The 20,486-nt window shown below is 44.3% G+C and overlaps 2 protein-coding genes across 19 annotated transcripts in view; both read right to left on the bottom strand.

The window, feature by feature from the left end:
• Window positions 1-147: 147 nt before the first annotated feature.
• Window positions 148-11,795, bottom strand: RAPSN (receptor associated protein of the synapse). Its single transcript, XM_051621027.1, has 8 exons — window positions 11,314-11,795; window positions 8,519-8,857; window positions 7,084-7,242; window positions 6,584-6,682; window positions 6,365-6,487; window positions 1,995-2,048; window positions 1,157-1,356; window positions 148-411 (listed from the first exon to the last, which is right to left on the bottom strand). Exons 1-8 carry the CDS (start codon window positions 11,563-11,565, stop codon window positions 339-341), a joined length of 1,299 nt encoding a protein of 432 aa, XP_051476987.1. The 5' UTR covers window positions 11,566-11,795; the 3' UTR covers window positions 148-338.
• Window positions 11,796-16,065: 4,270 nt separating this feature from the next.
• The window catches only part of CELF1 (CUGBP Elav-like family member 1), a 59,373-nt gene continuing 54,952 nt past the window's right edge, over window positions 16,066-20,486 (bottom strand). For all 18 annotated transcript variants that reach the window (XM_051621013.1, XM_051621014.1, XM_051621010.1 and 15 more), the window contains one exon: window positions 16,066-19,027. The gene's annotated coding sequence lies outside the window, so the exon portion shown is untranslated. The remainder of the gene's footprint in view (window positions 19,028-20,486) is intronic.

Raw genomic sequence — 20,486 nt, 5'->3', positions numbered from 1 at the left:
ACCTGCCGCCGCGGGGGGGGGAGTCACGTGTCACCGGCCAAATCTGCTGAGTGATGGCGGCGCCGCCATCTTGGGGCGGGGCGGGGCGGGCGCTGCGGGGCTGGCCCCGCCGTGAGGCCGCGGCCGGGCCCGGGGGCGGAGGCAGGCGGGCGCTCTGCTGGCCGTAGCGTTTATTACCGTCAGTCCCCGTACAGAGGAGCGGGTCCGCGACGCGCCCGAGGCGGCCGCGCGGAGGGGAGACCGGGGGCTTGGCCGCCCAGCGCAGAGGCGGGAGGGCCCCGGGAGGGCCCCGGGGGGCCCCGCGGTCCCGGCGGCTGGAGGCCCGGCCCCGCGGGCAGTCAGACGTAGCCGGGCTTCACCGACAAGCGGCGGCAGTTGGGGCAGCCCCGCGTCCCGTTGGTCTGGAGGCACCTGCGAAGGGAGGAGGTGGTTGGTCTGGGGGTCGCCGCGGCCCCGGGCTCCCCCCGCTCCCGCCCCTGCTCTTCTCACAGCGTGGCAAGAAGCAAAGGCCTCCTCTTTTCTACCCCTTCCGTGGAGGCGCTTCAAGCTCCTCCACAGCGGGGGGTTCTGAACCACAGATCCACCCAGCTCCCGGGGTACCTGGTGCGGGCCCGTACTTAGATCCTAGATTTGGTGTCACTGTGAGGCTGTGCTTCTGAATGCTTTGTTTTCTGAGCTAAGTGTTTTCTCACACTCGTGTTTCTTCTAAAAATGAGAGGGCGGTACAGCCAGCTCCCTTCAGGGCGGTAGCACCGCGACAGACTGAACAGCTCCACCTCAGCGCACCTCCAGAGAAGAGAAAGTGGGGCCTTCAGGGGAAAAAAAAAAATCCAAGCTGGCCCTGGGAGCCAAGGGCTGATTTTCCCCAAGAGGAATTAAATAAGAATCTGTGAATTGAGCTAAGCACCTACAAGGTGAGGACATCACTGAACAATCATTTAGAGGACAGAGGAAGGAGCAGGGTGGATATTGCGGGTAAATCTCACCCTTCAGGGCTGTGAGATTCACAACACCGCAATGGGATCCTGCAGGGCACAAGTAAGCAGGACAGTGACTTGGGGAACAGCATGCATACGACTGCCCTGCTCTGGGCATGAACAGCTCTTTCCTATTACTGATGTCACGACAAGGATCTTTAGGACTTCCAGCTCATTACTTTAAGTGGAAGAAGTGGGAGCAAGGCAGCGCCTGGAGCTGGTTGTTCTTCTCCCCAATGGACTCTCCGCACATGCCACAGTACAGCTCCATCTCCTCCACACATTCATGGAACTTCACTACATGGTCACGCAATTCTTGCTGCTGCCCCTTTGTGCGATAGATCCTCTCACACAGGCAGTGGAGTTTCAGCAGGCCAAGCTGCACATGAAGGGCAGAAACATAAGAAAAGTGAACAAAAAGGTGAAGACAGACCAGTAACAGGAAGAGTGGAAACCACTACAGCCCCATCAGCTAGCTAGAGAAACATCAGCACAGATGCCCAAGGGATAGGATCAGTCACAAGGACGTTTGGTGTCTCAGCCCTTCCTGCCATTAATTTTACTTCTCTGTATCACAAAAGGGAACGACAAGTTTGAGACACCCTGCAGGTCTTTCATCAAGATGTTTTTCCTGACCTATCTGTGATACACACCGTATTTTCACTTCCCTTTGTCTCCAGCCAGCACATAGTTCAGCTGCTGCTCAGGGCAATAATATTTTTCAGGAGGAGACCCTTATACTCTTGCTCTTCAGTTGCTTCATACCCCATTTTTAGTGCTTACCATTCCCCTTTGTTTATCCCTCTGTGACTCCACCCTCACTCTTCAGATTTGCACACTGATGATCATCTGTGCAACTGCCCACAGCTGAACACTTCGTAACAAAACAAGTCCCAAGCACCAACTCGTTAACACAGACACATTAATAAGCAATAACAAGTCTGGATACTTTAATGCTTGGCATCTTAAGTTGTCTAGCAGAAGACTACAGACTCAAAAGAAGCTGTAGGATCCTACCTTGTTCCCTAGTCCCTCTGCCAGCTCCTGGGCCTTTTCAATGCTTTCCAAAGCCTGTAGATGGAGAGCATGCATCATCAGTTCTCAGTCTGATACATCAAAACCAGATTTTTAATAATTCCCTTAGGGCATTCATACAAGAAAGAGGTATAGAGGTACAGAGTAAATTTTGGATGAAAAAGCATCCTGAAACTCTGGAGACAGAGATAGGTGTCTGACAGATTTCCTCCCCTCCTGAAAGTTCATCTGTAAGAAAAACTTCGTTCTGAAAGACCACAAATAATCCAAAAGCTGCATTTCTGCTGCAGCCACACCCTGCAAAGTAGGGTTATGTTATTGGCAGAGGCTGGTGTTTCCAGGCAGAGAAAATACCAACTTAAATTCATGGTGCACACGCAAAGTGAGTCTTCTCCCTGTCGTGCCCTACAGGGTCACTAATTCTTGGGCAACTCCAGTTTCAGTAGCACTAGAGGGGAGGAAAGGGATCAGCACTACCAACACATCACACTCTTCCATTTTCTCCCTGCTGTTTATGTATCCAATTCATCCTACTTACACATGGTGTGATGTAGGAGTGTATTGCTATCCATCTTTTTCAATCTGAAGGAAAGTATTTATCACAGCAGCTGTTACATCAAATGAGTCCCTACTTCACCCTAGATGCCACAAGGTTCCTTACTGTTCTGATCAAACTGTGACACTGTTTTCCAGAAGTATCGAGATCTGCTTCAGGTTTGTCCAAGGATAAGAAGAGGTCTCTCTCATGATACAGTATTTTTCAGGAAGAACATTATGAAATTTCTACTCTATAATCTGGCATTACTGCTATTCTAGGAGAAGAGGACCGGGTGGAATAAAAGAATGCACTTTGAATGTAGAGGAGATGGCATTAGAACTGTGGTGGCAGCAATGGCCTAGGATAAGGAACTTGAAGAAGAGGGAATCTTAGTAACAAAGGATGAGGAAAAGACTGAGGTGCTCAACACCTACTTTGCCTCAGTCTTTAGCAGTGGAACTAGCTGTTTCATGGATGCCCAGCCACATGAGCTAGGAGACAGGGAGGGAATGCAGAATGAGGTCATCAGAATTAAAGAGGAAGTGGTCAGATGCACACAGGTCTGTGGGACTGGATGGGTCACATCCAAGGGTGCTGAAAGAGTTGGCAGACGTGGTTGCCAGGCCACTTTCCATGATTTACCTGAAGTCCTGGCTAACTGGGGAGGTCCCAATGGACTGGAGGGTAGGAAATGTAACACCCATCTATAAGAAAAGCAGAAAGGAGGATCTGGGAAAATATAGACCTGTCAGTCTGACCTCGGTACCGGGGAAGGTCATGGAGCAGATCATCTTGGATGTTATTAGAAGACATATAGAGGATAACCAGGGGATCAGGCCCAGTCAGCATGGGTTTATGAAAGGAAGGTCCTGCCTGACGAACCTGATCTGCTTCTATGACCTGATGCCCCTGCTACTGGACAAGGGAAAAGCTGTGGATATTGTCTGTCTGGACCTCCAAAAAGCATTTGACACAGTTCCCCTCAGAACTCTCATAAAAAAAACTGGCTGCTCATGGCCTGGATGAGCATACAATCTGTTGGGTCAAGCACTGGCTGGACAGTCGGGCCCAAAGAGTGGTGGTCAATGGAGTCAAATCCAGCTGGGGCCAGTCACAAGTGGTGTTCCTCAGGGCTCGGTGTTCAGACCATTTCTGTTTAACATCTTTATTGATGATCTTGATAAGGACATAGAGTGTATTATCAGTAGGTTTGCAGATGACACCAAGCTAGGCAGGAATGTTGATCTGCATGAGGATAGGGAGGCTCTGTGGGGAGACTTGGATAGATCAGATCATTGGGCTAATGTTAATGGTCTGGGCTTCAACAAGGCCAAGGGCCGGGTCCTGCTCTTGGGCCACAACAACCCCAGGCAACGCTCCAGGCCTGGGGAAGTGTGGCTGGAAAGTGTCTGGCAGGAAATGACCTGGGGGTTCTAATTGACAAGCAGCTGAATATGAGCCAGCAGTGTGCCCAGGTGGCCAAGAAAGCCAATGGCATCCTGGCTTGTTTTAGAAATAGTGTGACCAGCAGAAGCAGAGAGGTGATTGTCCCCCTGTACTCAGCACGGGTGAGGCCACACCTGGAGTGTTGTGTCCAGTTTTGGGCACCTCAATTCAAGAGAGATATCGACGTGCTGGAGTGAGTACAGAGGAGGACAACGAAGCTAGTGAAGGGCCTAGGGAATAAATCTTATGAAGAATGCTTGAAGGAGCTGGGAATGTTTAGTTTGAGAAAGAGGAGGCTGAGGGGAGACCTCATCAGTCTCTACAACTACCTGAAAGGTCATTGTAGAGAGGTTGGTGCTGGTCTCTTTTCACAGGTAATTAGCGACAGAACAAGAGGGAATGGCTTCAAGCTGCAACAGGGGAGGTTTAGACTGGACATTAGGACAAATTTTTTTTCACAGAAAGAGTGGTTAGATACTGGAATAGGCTGCCCAGGGAGGTGGTTGAGTCACCATCCCTGGATGTGTTTAAGGGTCGTTTGGATGTGGTGTTGGTGGAGGTGGTTAAGGGGAAAACTTTGTAGAGCAGGGATGATGGTTGGATTCGGTGATCCCAAGGGTCTTTTCCAACCTGAACGGTTCTATGATTCTATGAAGCAGGAACTGAAGGCTAGTAGGTAGAAATAACTGAGAGCTGTGCCTAGGAAGAGTGACTATGTATTGGACAACCCTGAAATTAATGACTGGGACTAGGAATCAAAGTGAAGCACGTAGGGTGGGGGAAAGAGATGCTGAGAAGTCCACAAGAGCCTTTGGCAAGAATAGGAGCCTGCACAAGTGTGTGGGCAAGCAGGTTGTGACAGCAGCCTGGGAGGATCTGCAATAGTATTGACTACATGCAAATGAAAGGAAATGGCCTAACTAGCTAAGGAGATCAGGAAGACAGAAGAACCTACAACAAGAGCAGGATATCTGCAAGTGAAAAATTAGCAAGCGGCTTCATTAAATAACTGATATTGGGATGAGTGACATGAGAAATGGAAACTGGGGCAGGGAAGCTGAGGAACAGGCTTGAATGAGTATTCAGGGCTGTGAGGAGGTCACATCTGGGGCAATGGGCTTAAGGTCTCTCTGACCACCTGGGCAGACTTCCCTCTTAATGGCTTGGGCAGACTACAAGATTCATGTGTTCATTCTCTTCTTTTGAGGGTTTTGGTGAGATTAGACCTCTGTGCAAAGCCCTCACCAGGCTCTCATAGGCGAGAGCTGCTTATGATATCAGAGGGTGGCAATGGCTGGAGGTGAGGTCAGCGGATGTAGGAATGTGATGAGTGCTCTGAATATTCTCTTATGTAGAGGCCGACCAGCTGTATCCTGTCCCATCTGTCTGAATATGAGGCTGGGAGGGGATTACACTGAGCAAAGTTTTTAAGTCCACAGTTTCTTCTTCCACTGCAAACTTACAGAGATTGCAAAGTGTATCTCACCCTGCTGTAGGCAACTCAGATGCTGATAGCACCCTGAACTTGTCTTTTCTGACAGACACATACTTGATTTCCTAATATCTGACATGCTTTGTTTGAGCTAAAATTCTTTGTATCTCACATGAGTGGTAAGAGTGAATCTTCACTGTATCAACACCCAAAACAGCATCCTCATGTGCAGGCATTCCAGGTTCAGCACTAGTTCAAGGCTAACCTTTAACCATCTCATTCTGCAGCCCAGTAATGTTCCTGTACTGCTATTTGCTGCATCTAGTGTAATCTGCATTTTAACACATATATACTGCCTAAGCATTTTCTAAGTAACTAATATCACCCCCTTGTATTATATTGACCAGTTGCTTATGCCCAAATGATGCTCTGCTCTCATCTCTCTGTTTCACATCACAGTTTATATACCTTCAAAGTTTCTCTAGGAATTTGATGCTGTGTTTGTATGCGCAGCACATGGTGGAGCTGAAGAGCTGTCTAATCATCATCACTGTCACATCAACAGGCTTGGTCTCATAGCTAAAAAGTATGCAGTGGAATCTATTTCAGAGCATAAACTGATTGCCTACAACAGCAGGAGTAGGCTTCCTTCCCTCAGTGCTGGTTTCTCAGTGCAGTATTTGAAGTCATCAGGATTGACTAAGACAATTCTGTAAGTTAGGAGTCTGACTCAGAATGAATGTTCATACGGTTAGTAACAAATTCCTGGCCAAGAAGGACCATTCAGAGAAATGCAACTATACAAACAACAGGCCCTGTTGGCAGAACCATGGGGTACCTGCCTCTACTGCACTTTGAAAGGCATGTGGTTCAGAAAAAGACTGCATGCTGTAATCTCGTTTAACAAATTTCTGTAGAAACAACTTTGTAACTGACCTTGTCCAGCTCCTTCTGGATCATCCAGCACTTAGTCACTCCCAGCAGCACCTGGATCAGGCCCAGGCGGTTGCCAATCTCTGTCATGATGCTCATGGAGGAATCGTACCGAGGAAAGGCTGTCTGCAGAAGTAGGAAGGAATTCACATGTTTTGCTCTGGACTGCTTTTCACACTGTCTTGCCAGCCCCTCTGTAGTTATGGCAGAAAAGAGCCATACCTGCGTGTCTTTGCGACTGCGATGGATATCTGCAAAGCACAGCAGACACAGCGCCTGCAGAGGCCGGTCACCATGCTGCAGGGCAATCTTCATGGACTCCTGAAAGAAATTGTCTTTGGTCAGTTAAAAAACTTTGTCCTGGTTCAAAAGAGCAGGGTTGGGACTGTGCACTTCAGCCCCTGAAAGGTTAGCTCTAAAGAAATGGCACAATCTTTTTAAGGCAAGTAGATTGTTGTTCACATGTTCCCAAACCAAGGCCAAATTTCTGAGCCCCCTGGGCTCCTGAAACCACAGCTCTAAGATTGGGGGGCAGCAGGAACATCTAGAGTCAAGTGTGAATGCCATGGTATCTCTCTCCCAATTCTGTAGGCAAGATCCCCTTGCAGAGACCTCCAACAGTCCATAGCATCTGCCTGCACCCTGTACCTCAAAGCAGTCCATAGCATCTGCCTGCACCCTGTACCTCACAGCAGTCCATAGCATCTGCCTGCACCCTGTACCTCACAGCAGTCCATAGCATCTGCCAAGCGCCCCAGCTTCTGATACGCCACGGCCATGTGGTACTGGCTCATTGCACGGTACTTCAAGCTCCAACTCTTCCCATAATCATTCACCAGCTCAGCTGCTTTACATGGGAAGAACAAGGCTTTCTCATAGTCCTGTAAGGCAAACAAGCAGAAAGAGAGCAGTTACACCAAAAATAAAGCAAAAAGAAAAGGAAAAACCTCCAACCATTTAGTTTACTAACACTGCAACAGCTAGCAGATTTCTGTACAGCTTTCCACATGCTCTGTTTCCTTTTCTACATGCCCTATTTCAGTAGTTGTTTTCACTGGAAAACAAACTGTGGAAGGTAGAATTGCAATATACTGAATTCATATTACTCTCTGGGTTCAGAACACTGGGGCACAACAAATTAATTTTTTTCTAGTATGCTACCAGCTTCACTCTGCAGGAACCATTTCCCCGCCTCTCTAACTAAAGGCTGAAAATTTTCTCTGCACTTACATTCTCTCTGCTTTCAATATCTACATGGAGCCCTCACGTTCTCCATATAGTGAGTCAGAATCTCTAAGAGGCTGGTTATTCATCATTGCAGGCAGCAGGAACAAAAAAAACATGGCCTCACTGAATCCACAATGAGTAATAATACAAAATATTTTTAAAGCATCATTCTGCATTGAAAGTTTTAGAAATATTATTTTACAATAATTATGTAAAACTATTATCTAGGTATCTAAAGCCGTTCACAAGTAACTTACATGAGACTGCAGAAATGATGAAGTCCTCAAATGTTTTAATTCTCTAAGATGCGTGAATGAAACCACAAGTTTTTAAAAATTTCCTTTCTCCTTTCTTATTACATACCTTAAACGTATCAACTACAGTGCTCTTGTATTTATTTTTGGTATGAGGGAAGTTTGCCGAGAGTTTTCAACACTTCAGTCAGTGAGTCTTCTGTTAGTGACAAAAATCAAGACTTTGTGAAGAAAATCTATTTGTTGCTGTTTGTAATAAAAGTTGGAACTGGCCAAATCACCCCCATCCTCAGTTCCTGCCTGGCTTTGCTCATATAAACAGCGATTTGCCTGAGATAGTGGTAGAAGTAGACAGAGAATCCATGAGTTCTGGCTGTCAGCCCTGTGTGCTGACAGTATCTCCTCTGATATGATCTTCTTTGAAGCTAAGGTTGATCTTTTCAGCACACAGGCATATTCACAGCTGCTTCTGCTGTGCTATGTAAACATTATACTAATCCATCCTCACTGTGAGTGAGAGTACTTGATGATTTTACAGAGAAGAGGTTTTAGCTTAAAATGCCCTCTCAGTACTTCACTTCCTGTACCAAAGAAGTAAGCTGAAATTCACAACATTGACATTCTTTCCTGAATCCCTAAGGAGACCATCCCCCTTCCATCCCTTAGGTTACAGCACCTTTATCTGGGCATAGAAGTTCCCGAGGCTGCAGCAGACTCGACACTCCAGCATCTTGTCATCGTTGTTGTGTGCGTAGCGTAGAGCTTTCTCAAAGCACTCCAAAGCCTTCTGGAAAATGCTGAGGCCCAAGAAGGCATTGCCCATGCTGAGGCTCACCTGGCCGTTCAGCTGCAGGCTCACAGAGGTACCCTGCATGTTCAAGCATGTCTTACAATAAGAGATTGTTTTCTGGAATTCACAGAGTTTCTCATTGCTGCGAGCCAGGTTTAGGTAGCTCTCTGTAAGGTAATCCGGGTCTTCCAGTTCCCGTGCTGTGTCAATCTGTACCACTGCAAACTTTAAGTAGAAAAGACGGTGTTTATAAAAGTGTGTCGTTTATTTAAATATAGCTCAAACACCCACAGAGGATCATGCTGCACTGGGGAAATGGCTCAACTCTAAGCAGGGCAGAGAAGTCCAGCAGCACAGACTGAGAAGCACCATATATATTGAGCAGTTATCCACTGGTTTAAAAGGCCTACAAACAGTCTGAAGAAACCTCTCCCTGTCTCCACACAGCCTCTGGGGCAATGGAGATGAACCAGGCTGGCAGTTAGTGGAAAAAAAGCTGTTACATGGCCCTGAAGAGAAGCAGGTGAAACAGGAAACATCTGACACAATGCAGCATAGTTTTCTTTCACTCAGTTTAAACTATGCCACTTTCTCTGAAACAATCTTAAGATATTAAAGTACTCTATTAATAACAGAAAGAAAGCAAGCTACTTCTTTCATCAGTTTTATACTAACAAATTGCAGTCTTGACAGTTTTTGTTCTATAACCTTCAGAATTCATTGCATACAGTTCTCTTGAAGTGTTTCTTTTAGACTGCAAACTCTTAGGAGCAGGGACTACTTTCTGTGATTTGTGATGATAAACTAAACATGTAACCATTTTCTCTGAATGTGTTTAAATTGGAGGTTAGCAGTTCAATTTATGGAAAACAATTCCCAAGAGCAGCAACTGCTTCCTTTTCATATCATGGCAACATGTAATAATGTAAGCTACTAGGACATCTTACATTCTCCACAAAATAAATAAATAATAAAAAACAAACAAGAAAAAAAAACAAACAAAAAATTCCAACAGAACAAAGCCCTGTAAGTTGATTACCTGTATAGTTGGGTATATATGTTCTCAGCACTTTAGGAAAGCTGCTGTGTGGACCCAGTAATGTGCATTAGCTCATGCTTCCCCTTCCCTTACCTTTGTACAAGTTCTTCATTATTTCCTGATTGCCACAGCCTCTTTCCTTGGTGTGAAGTAATTTTTCTCTCCAGAAGAGGTTAAGCATCATAACCTTTCTTAAATCACTCCTGTTATTTCCTCTCCCAGTGGTTTATTGCTAAAATTCTCCTTCCTTCATCTTTGATCACTCATGGTGTATAATCTTCAGTTTGACTTAAGCCATTTTTTCTTCCTAATACTGGAAAGAACTAAAATTTGCCTACTCTGATCCCAGTTCCTGTTCTTTTCTCAGGTAACAAATTAAGGTTCAGGTATACAGAATCCACTCCTTTGCCTGTTTCTTGTTTTCCATGAAGCCTTCAATATTTCCTTCAGGTAGGTACATCTTACCTTTATTGCTTCTTTCTTTCCTATCAGCCTGTTGTTTCAGCCACCACCTAATTCCACATCACTTAACAGAACTGGTTTTCTTCAAAAGTTTTCCAAGTACATTAATATCCCTCTTCTTCATTCTAAGTGTTTGGTTGTAAGGCAGAGCTTTGATACGTGCATGGGTTTACTAGCGAGATGTGCTTCCTGCCCCTCTCCCCATTCTGAAGAGCTACTGAAAACTTTTCCATGAGATGTGGGCAGCCCTTCACATTGCATGCTAAACGCTGGATGATTGCAGTCTCATAGGAGATAACCAAAAGCATCAGGACAAGAATATCAAGGCGCTTTAGCAAGACCCTATTTCAAGCTGGGATAGTTTCTTAAGACTATTACAACATCCTTTTGCCTTGTCTTCCAGATTCCTGAGTCACCCTCCCAAACACTGCCTGTTGCTCTCTATATGCATCCTGTTACTTCTGAGACTCACGTCATCTTTTTGTTCATTTAATCAAACACATTTATCCTTATGGTCTTGAAACATAACTTCAGCTTCTTTTTACCACTACTTCCATTAAGCCCCATATCCTTCTTTTATGGCATCCTGACAACTGGGATACCCTCTCTGACCTCAATGGTTAGACCTCTACTGGAACATCTCTCAGTCCCCCTGCCAAAAAAGCATCCTCTTTCCCCCTCTTATTCCGCCCCCCTGCAAACAAATAATTGTAATAAAATCCAATGTAAGATCTATGGATATCAAACAGCAGGTGAGCAACAAGATAAGAGATGTCTCCACAAGACTGTTGCTTATTCTACAGAATCCACCTGAAGATCTCATTTTACACTGACATACACACTATTAACCAGTTTTAAGTGGAGCAACAATGTTTTCACACCTTTTTCTGAAATCCAGGAACATGGTGTGCCTGTGTGAAAGGCCTTCATGATTAACTGGAGAACCTCAATAACCTGGGAATGCTGAGGGACCAGACCCACTGGAAAGTAGTACTCTGTGTATGTCGCAGGCTGGAGCTATTGGTCAACACAGTGATTAGGGCAGCCCACAATATGCATCAATAGCTGTCATGTTCTACTACATACAAGATAAACCCCCCCATTTTCACATTCTGATCTCCAGGCACTCCCTGTAATGGGTGCAACACGATGGCATGCATTCATCTCCAGTTTGCCTTACCTTCAGCATATCTTTGTATCTGCCCATCTCTGCATGAGCAGTGATGAGGCAACCCAAAACCCGAAACCTGCCAGCAGGATCCGCAGACTTCTCCAAGACCCTCATCCAGACTTGCAGGGCCTTTTCAGTCTGATTAGACTGGTAAAGATGCAGTCCTTTCTCTATCTGTTGCTTTGTCTGGTCCTGACCCATCTCCCATGCATTAAAAAGCCTCATACACCAACCTCTAAGGACGGCAAAAAGGAAGTACATAGAAGAGAACACAACGTAAAATGCCCTAATAGGAGGGCGGGTTGTGTGCTCAGAAGGCTTGGAGCTGTAAAAGCCCAGGCATGTCAGGGGGCTGAAGCTGTGGTAGGCAATGGCAGGACGTGGTTGCTCAGCACTGAAGGCGCAGAATCCCAAATCCACTAGGCAAACATCTTGCTCGCTAGGACACCGTCAGTGCACTCGCCTGTCCAGTCCCGTAAGCAAAGAGAAAAGCACAACAGAAAGAGAAAAACCTGAAGCAACAGGAGTGAAACTCAATCTGAGCAGCCAGCACTGGTCTCCCCCGCATTGGCTACAGCTGTGCCTGCCAGTCCAGCTCACGTGGCTCCAGGAATGCTAGTCAGGCTCCACAGCTCCCAAGGTCACAGCTAGCCAGCTGCCCACCCCTGCCCACCAGTATGCAGCTTATAAATACCCCTGGGAGAGACAACTGGCTACAGTCACAGGGATGCCTCCATTGTCTCTTTCTTCTCTCTCTGGACATCCCCTTTTACAAGCAGTGGTGGTGGTGGGCTAGCCTAGGAGGCAGCAGCCTCTGCCAGGATAGTGAGCAGCTTTAGGAACAACACATGCCTTAAAAAGCCAGGTATGAACTAGAGGGCATGTACGCATCTGCACTATTACATTTGCAACCGTGTGCCTGATACTTTGCAAGGTACAAAATTCGGCCTCTCTTTCATGGACCTGATGGCAATATGGAAATTTCTCTGGACAAAGGTCAGGTCTGTCATAGATTTGCTGCAAATATGGCACCGACTTATAATATCATGGACAAGAAGCTAACCATCCTGAAAACCTCTGTCCATGATGGACTGTTGCTCACTGTCATTGGATACCTGTGACAGTCCTCCAAGAGTTACCAACAGCTGTCAAAGGCATGGCTAGTTCTGCATCCAGAACTTGCTGATATTTTATGAGGAATGACAGTAATGACCCAAAACAACAGATTTCTGCACCTTCTGATTGCCTATGAGGATTGTTAGCCCCATTAGAAGATAGCTTTGACTCCCAGACACCTTTGAAAGAGTAGAAGGTTGACTGGTTCCTCTAGGAGTCATACCCTCTTGATGTGCCGCATGTTTAATTAACCCAGGCTTGGTTATCTGTAGATTTACTGCTCTTCTTATGAAGTGATACCAAACTTGGGGCAGGGGGAATGCCTCAGGGACATCTAATGTTTTTCAGATGCAGAAGCCCCAGACACCTGTTTTGGGATCCTTTTGTAGGCCAAAGAGAAGAAATAGCAATTCAGAGTTTTAAAAGCAGACCCACATACAGACCCAGACATGTCTCCAGCTGCTTCCCTGCTTCTGTGTGAATATGGTGGCAGCTCTTCCCCAAGCAAAGCTAAATACCAACAGAATCATCTCACAGGCCACCAGCTGGACCATCCTGGCCCATGTCACATCTAAGGAAACACAAACCCAAGGAAGCCTTCCTAAGGTAATATCCCTAAGGAAAGCAGGACACAAAAGAATAAGGAATCACAGTCTAGCCAGAGGCTTTACATCGTAGCAGTCATGATCTGAAGATATGCCATCCATACCTTTTTCCTCAGGAATTTATTTAAAAAATAGAAGCATTTTAAATGGTAGAGAAGTCTTACTACAATCAGATCAATTTTCTTTTGGAAGCTTATATACTCTGTGATATTTGCGTTATTTAATTTAGCAGTGTGTTTTAGAACTGCAATGTGGTAGATGATGTTTCAGCAGAGATTCTGTACTCTGAAACTTTGGAAGCAGAAACCGTGAAAAAATCTACAGAAGGCTGAAGAGAAGTAGCACTGAGGCACAGCTGGTTAATGTGCAAAAAATCACTTCAGCAGCACAGATAAAATTATCTAGGTAGAGACTGCAGGGCTTCCATAAAAATCTGATTCTGAATTTTAAAAAGTCTCTCCTCCTTGCACTAGGTCACATATGGAACTGGACTGGAGGTGGGTGGTGGGATGAACAGAAGATGCAGAAAACCAGTCCCCATGGAATGCACTGATAATGGTGAGGCTGTCAGATTTCTGGACTTGGAGAAGTTGGAGGCCAGAGTCAGCAACCATTAAATAATCAAGACAGGACTCAAAAAGGGGGAAAATAAAAATAATATCATTCATTGCTGGAGCAGACTAGCTTGCAAAATTCAACCTCCACAAGTAGCTTGCCTGTAACTCAAACTCATCCTGATGCTTTTGGACCATTTCACCAAAGCACTGCTCCCCTCAATATTCAGTCTCATACCCCATAAAGAATAGGCAAAGTGAGAAAAGATTGCCTTGTAGTCTGACAAGACGCATCTAATAGGAGAGAAGTGATCTGTTCTGCATTTTGTTGATCACACTGCACTTCCTCAGTTTTGAGATCTATGAAACAGTGCTTAATCTCTTAAGAATCAACTCATTCACCTATTGAGATAAAAACTACCCCAGTAAAATAGAAGCTAGAACCATCAAGCTCAAATTGGTCATTTTCAAAAAAAAGAAACATACTCTGATACAGAACATATGACTCTGAGCCCAACACAGCTGTCTAAATAAAAAGGGGTAAATGGGTAGGATCACCAAGACACTGACTGTCTCTGCTGCTTTGAGAAAATAATTGCAGAGTGATCATCAGTTTGCAGCCCAAAATTGCTTCAGTTTCTTCTCAGGAACTGCAAATAAGTAAGCCTGCAAAGTGCATGGAAACACCAAATCAGGGAATCTCACCTGTCATGCAGTGGAGCTAATCATGCAGTCACTTCTTCAGAGTGACAACACTGAGCTGCTTGTCTTCCTCCCCATTGCTTTTCATAATGTATCCCTCGTGACTCCTGGCCATAATGAAGACAGCAGAACATGGCTGGTAAAGTCAGGAAGACTGGAGACTGGAGTCAAAACAAGTAGTGAAAGGTGGAGGTGGATGTGAGAGGAATACAATTTCTCCTGAAACATTCAACATCAGGACTTAATCTATAGGTTTGTATATTTCCTATTGATGTTGATAAATACAACAACTCATGTGAAATGCTGATGAATTTCAGAGATTAATACACTGGCTCTTATTTGTAGTTTACTTGCCTACTTACTGGTGGTGGCCTTTTAAATTAAAGAAAAAACCTTAAAAAAATAGAAAAGCCACCTACCCAGAGGGATCTAGTACCAGTTCTGTAGGATGCAACTGACAGAGCTTTGATTGCACAAGATGAGGCTAGCCAGCTTTTTGCACAAGCAGGAATCTTCCCTCCCACCTAAACAAACCCTTGTTCTGATTCAATTGTTTCTCTCCATCTTTCACTTCAGACATATCTGAACTGCAATCTCTCCAGCCTCCCTTCTCAACAGCTGCAAATTAGCTGCAGGGATCCCAGCATACTCTGCAACAGGTGGCTCAGTGCCTCACTTGGCAATTGCTGCGCTGCTGGGAGAGGAATGCAGCACTGAATCCTGATGCTTGCAAAGTGCTCTCAGATTTACAGGCATGGAGGAAGTAATGGGGTGAAACAGAGTATGTCAGATAACAGAGGAAAAGGACATGGAGGAGAAACATAACTGTCCTGAAAAAGCTTGCAAGTCTCTGAGATGCAAGATGGCAGAAGGAAGGAGTAACTCCACTGAATTTTAGGAGCTTTCAGAAATGTGAAGTCATGGCCATTGTGGTATTTTCCTTCTGAGAGAGGTAATATTAATGTCAAACTTGTGGCAAGCTTCTAGATTAATTATGCTTTGCCCACACAAAAAATATATGTAATTTTACAACTATTTTTATCTTAAATTTTTAACATATCTTAGTTCTAGATGGAAAGCAGGTAACTTGCACTTATCACTAAACCTCAGTTAGTAAGTAATCCCAACCCATTTGATTTTTTCCCTGTGTTGTATTTCCGGGACCAGGAGCACTGGGGACTGCAGATACCTTCATGCTACAGAACCAGGACAGGTTCAGTGAGCTAGGCTGTGTTCCTGGAAGGGGTGAGGGAGCAGTGGCAGGAATGGGGCTCATAGGAGCAGTATGAGCTGGTGCCTGTCAAGTCCCCCACACTACCTTGCACATGTGCTGTTGCCATATAGTTGAAGTCTAGTGTTACTCCAAAGTTATTAAGCCCCTAAAGCACCAGGAAGCAAAGTGCATGAGCAGGCTAGTGGCCACACACAGCACCAGTTCTGTGAGGCTGGATATGCCCACATCTAACCCTGCAGGGTGTCATATTTGCGTTATCCAAGATTGTCAGCTCCTCTGTATCTAATGTCTAGAGGGGACCTGACTACCAAATTATACAAAATGGAGGCTAAACAACCAAAAAACCTTTTCCATTTCTACTCAAAGTAGTTCACCTGCATAGAGCTAAAAAACAAAGGCTATATTATACATTCAGAACAAGCGGTATTGGGCCACAAATTTTTGGCTCACAGCTAAGAAATGGAAAGATAGTCTTTTGATCTGTCTCTTTACCATCCCACACTTAGACCCAAAAAGAACCTCAAGTTTAAGACACAAATACAACACACAATGACTCTTCTCAAACAGTTTAATAGCAAATAAACAAAGGAAGGTACCACACTTGGCATATACAAAATGACTTATTGTCGGTGTGTCTGTGCAATTAAAACAGCTTTAAGTTGCCCTCTGGGACAAAAAGGAGAAAAAAAAAAACACACACACACACAAAAGGAAGAAAATTCCTTTAACACATACTCGCTCGTTTCAAACTTGTAACAAATCTTTTCATTTTTAAATCCACTACACAAACTCTGCGATCAGATCAGAAAAGCAACTTGTGCTCCTCTGCTTTTTAAACCATTAAAGTAAAATCTGTAATCTCTACAGAGTACAACACAATTTCACACAAAAAGACATTTTGTTTTGCAAATCAAAACAAGAAAAAAAACAAACAGCTCAAACAAGGTAAAGAAAAGCATTTCTACGACTGAACCACGACTTCGAGTTGATTAAATCCCATTACTGCAGAACAGACTCTACATTTGGTCAGAGTGGCAATTTGTTTTCTCATCACATTGTGAATCACTTTACATTGTTTTCTAGTAGAAAAGGCAAAAAACTGTACAAAACCCCTAGTGTTAAATACAATGTTTGTACCAATAAAAAAGCCCACAGGTTTGTCTCCAAAATGTAAATTTTCTTTTTAAATTATTCACAAAAAGCAGCCAAAATTCAGAAAGGCAGCTGCTGCTCCACTGTCTCAAATCCATTAAAACCACCACAGAACAATTAAAACAACCAAAGGAAGAAAAGGAAAGAGGAAAGGAAAGAAACATCCAAAGTTTGGCATTTTGGTTTTCTTCAGATATTTTTCCACAGGTTTCCCTGAAGTTCCTTACGGAACCAAACGCGCATGTGCAGAAACGGCTTGGCAGTTGCTCCATACCCCGCAGGGTAGGGGTGCCCCCCACTGACACACAGCCCTGTGCATTCAGACTGTGGGACTAACAGCAGCCAGCCCACAACCCTACCTCCCCAAGAAACAGGCCTCTATCCTTTTTTCATCCAGCCTCATGCTTCACTCCCAGGTATATGAACCATATCCAAGTATGTTCTGTCTCACAAGCAGACTAAGGTCTGTCTGCAAAAGTCCAGCCAGTATCTCTTGAGAATATAGTATCCTCAGCCAACTCAAGAGTAGGACAGGAAAAAACCCTTTTTTATCTTTGCATTATCCCGATTAAACACTATTTGCATTCTCAGCAAAAACCCTTCTCCTGGGATTTAATTTCACATTATTTTCTACTGTTATGATACCTACACTAGCTTGCTTCTCCTTCTGACTTAAACTTCATCACAGCACACACTCTTCAGGTGCTTTCATCTAGAAGCTACATCCCAGTTTCTACCTGTGCAGATGGTATGTAGGGTATGGGGAAGCCTGCTACCCAGAAAGCAGTAACCTGTTCTAGTTAATCCTGCAAGCCAGAAAAACTGGCTCATTACCCAATTAAAAACTAAACAAAAACTAAAAAATCTCCGTAGAGATTCCCCAGCTAAGGCCCTTGAGAAGAGAGCTGGGGATGGTACCCTGTTCACATAACAGCTTCACAGGCTGTTGTATTGTGCTTGTAACTTGGGAAAAGAGCCAGCAGCTGCAGGACCAGGTTTACAAATGCTTTCTCTGGGATACTTCAAACACTTTATTTCAAGAGCTAACCTAGATCCTTCCAGGATCCTGCCACCAAGGTCTGACTGATGGTATCAAACTGGGGCTGGACTTCACAAAAATGTGCCCTGGATTGTACAAAAGGCTCACAAAGAGTGTTTCAAAGGAGCCCTAGCTTCAGATAACTTTGGAAGCAGAAACACTGTGAAGTTCCCACCTCCCTGTTCCCCAGCTATCCCTTTCAACCAACTCTTCCACTACAGGAACAGCGCAACCAAGTGCCCTGGGAGCCTCTGACAGCACTGGAGATGGAACAAGGTCCAGGTGCTCTGTCAGGCAGACAGTCTAAGTGCACAGGTAGATGCCCTCAGGGTGGCTTCTGATCAGATATTTGTCATACCAAAATCACCAATTTAAAGGATACCTTTGAAACCCATTAAATTGCTCAGTTTTTGCACAAACTATAGAAAACAGAGAGGTGAAGGTGATATATACGAGGGTGTGAAGAAAACAGCAGGAAACATGCAGAACATTTCTGGGCACTATTTTAGTTTGAAAGATTAAAACAAAAACATCACATTTTGCTGAGGAGATTGTAGTTACAAAAAAAACAAGCATGCTGGGGCTTAACAAAATACAACATTAGCTTTGATCAAATTTTCACTGCAGACTGATAATCACACAGGGAAGCAGAAGAAAAAATAAAAATAATAATTAAAAAAATCAATAAATGCCAGGGCAAAAATGTAGCTACAATCAGAAGAAAATGTAGTTCAAGTGTTTTCTGTTGATGCCACTCAAGTCACAAGTTTGAACTCATGAAAACACATGCTGTCTCCTCAAGCACAGAAACCAGATCAGCAAAATGTGACAAGGAAGTCTCCTGAAAGATTGAGTCACACCATATAACTGACTTTTTCTTCAAAACTGTGTTTTTAAAACTAAGCACACAGAAAAAACTAAGCCTAGAAAGTGATTGGCTGTATGTTCACAGAAATACAAATACTCCACAAGGTATGCTAGCAAGGCTGCTCTGAAGACAATTACAAAGAATCAGATTCACAAAATCAAGTGGTTATCTTACGAAGGTCTAGAAAAATAGAAATTCTTTTATATTCAAATGCAAGTTTAAATATTCCCCTTCAGCAGTCTTTCTAGCAAAACCAATTTGGCAGCACAAAAAAAAAAAAGAAAAAAAGAAAGAAACAAACATAATAAAAATACACATCAGCATCAAAGGTCAACACAAGGTCAAAGGTGAGAGTTCAAGCATCAGAGAAGCTGAAGAGACAAGGATTTGGACGATGTACTTGAACGCCACATCGACATGCTTTAGGCACAACGATGAACAAACGGCAGGAATCTAGAAAAAAAACAAACCAGAAAGAGGGAGACCCACTGAGTTACACAGAGCAGTACATCCAAACACAGAGAGAGAGAACAAGAATGGGCACTGTACAATGAGATCTCCTGGGGAAGGGAGTTGACAGGGAAGGGCAGGACATGCCAACGATGGACAAGTAAAAGTTGAAGTACATGAAGGACACCAAGTAAACATCAAACTGCCAGAAACCAAATGGAAGCAGAGGCCTGGACTTCGTCCTCAACACCCAATCTGTGGAGCACTCCACAGCCTAGCGACATGCTGATTTGCATGCATTCACTTTGCCCCATGCTCAGTGTCTCCACTAGCTCTGTTGAGAGGAACAGAGCAAGCTCCCTCCCCAGGAGACTGACTTGAAAAAATATGGCTCCAGGGCTAACATTTGCCCACAGAGACTGAGACCATGAGAGATAAGACAAAGGACACAAGGGATTCACAGGTGGTTTGACGGCTGAGACTTTTCTTGCATCCTAACATGGGAAGTTTTTAGGCAGTGGTAGCCCAGGAAATTCATGTTCCTTCCTTCAGCTATAGTCCCTTCTCATTCCCTAGGAGCCCATGAAACAGGGAGTGGGTGATTTGGAATAGGGGAGAAAAAAAAAAATCATACAAGTAAATGGAACCAAAACCTTCACACATTAGAAAATAATTCCTTAAGACTTGACTGCAAGGTTAGGACTTGTCCTAGCTGAGCACTTTTCATACTATTAGACCTGCACAGGGATTTTCCATTCCCAGTATTTTATATAAACAGCCCCCAGCTACCTGACTTCATGAGGAGGGGATTCTGGGCTCTGAGAAGCTCTACAGTCACTGTCGCCAGTTTGATGAGTTTAAAAATAAAATAATTCTTACATTAAGTTATATAAATACTTTTGTTTCCTCCCCTCAGCTTGTAAACTACGAGACACAAGGAACATTTTGGAAGGAATGTGGGAGGTAGGGGAGAGAAGAAGCATGTTTTTGTTTTGTTTTCTTCCTCCTTCCCCATGCTTCCTCCTTGCTCCCAGCTCCCCTTTATCTCCATGTTTGTGGCTTTATTCTTCAGCACATCATAAAACTGCAGGTTAGAGGCTAGTGCAAGGCAAGCCTTGTATAGTATCTTGCAGCATTCATAGTATGTTTGAGAATAGCAACTGTTGCATTCTAGTTACAAAGCAACAAGAAGCTCATTGTCCACTAAACATGCAATACGCCACTTATTAGAACTGCTGAGATTAATTTGCTCTTCCTACTTTCCAATTCAGAGAAAGGACTTAGTATGGAGTTCAATCCACTCCAGCAAACAGAGTACAATGCAACTCTTGCAGTTATTTCTATAGTTCTAGAAATACTCTAGATAGTTTGCAGATAGCTGTAAGGTTTCAGTCCTAAGGCAGAAAGGCAAATCCATCATGCACTGAGGCATGAGAAGCACCAAGAGACATGAAATCAAGTG

The sequence above is a fragment of the Apus apus genome, chromosome 5, assembly GCF_020740795.1.
Source record: "Apus apus isolate bApuApu2 chromosome 5, bApuApu2.pri.cur, whole genome shotgun sequence".
Taxonomy (NCBI): Eukaryota; Metazoa; Chordata; class Aves; order Apodiformes; family Apodidae; genus Apus; species Apus apus.
Note: the sequence above shows the minus strand (reverse complement) of the source record. Positions and strands in the feature narration are given on the sequence as shown.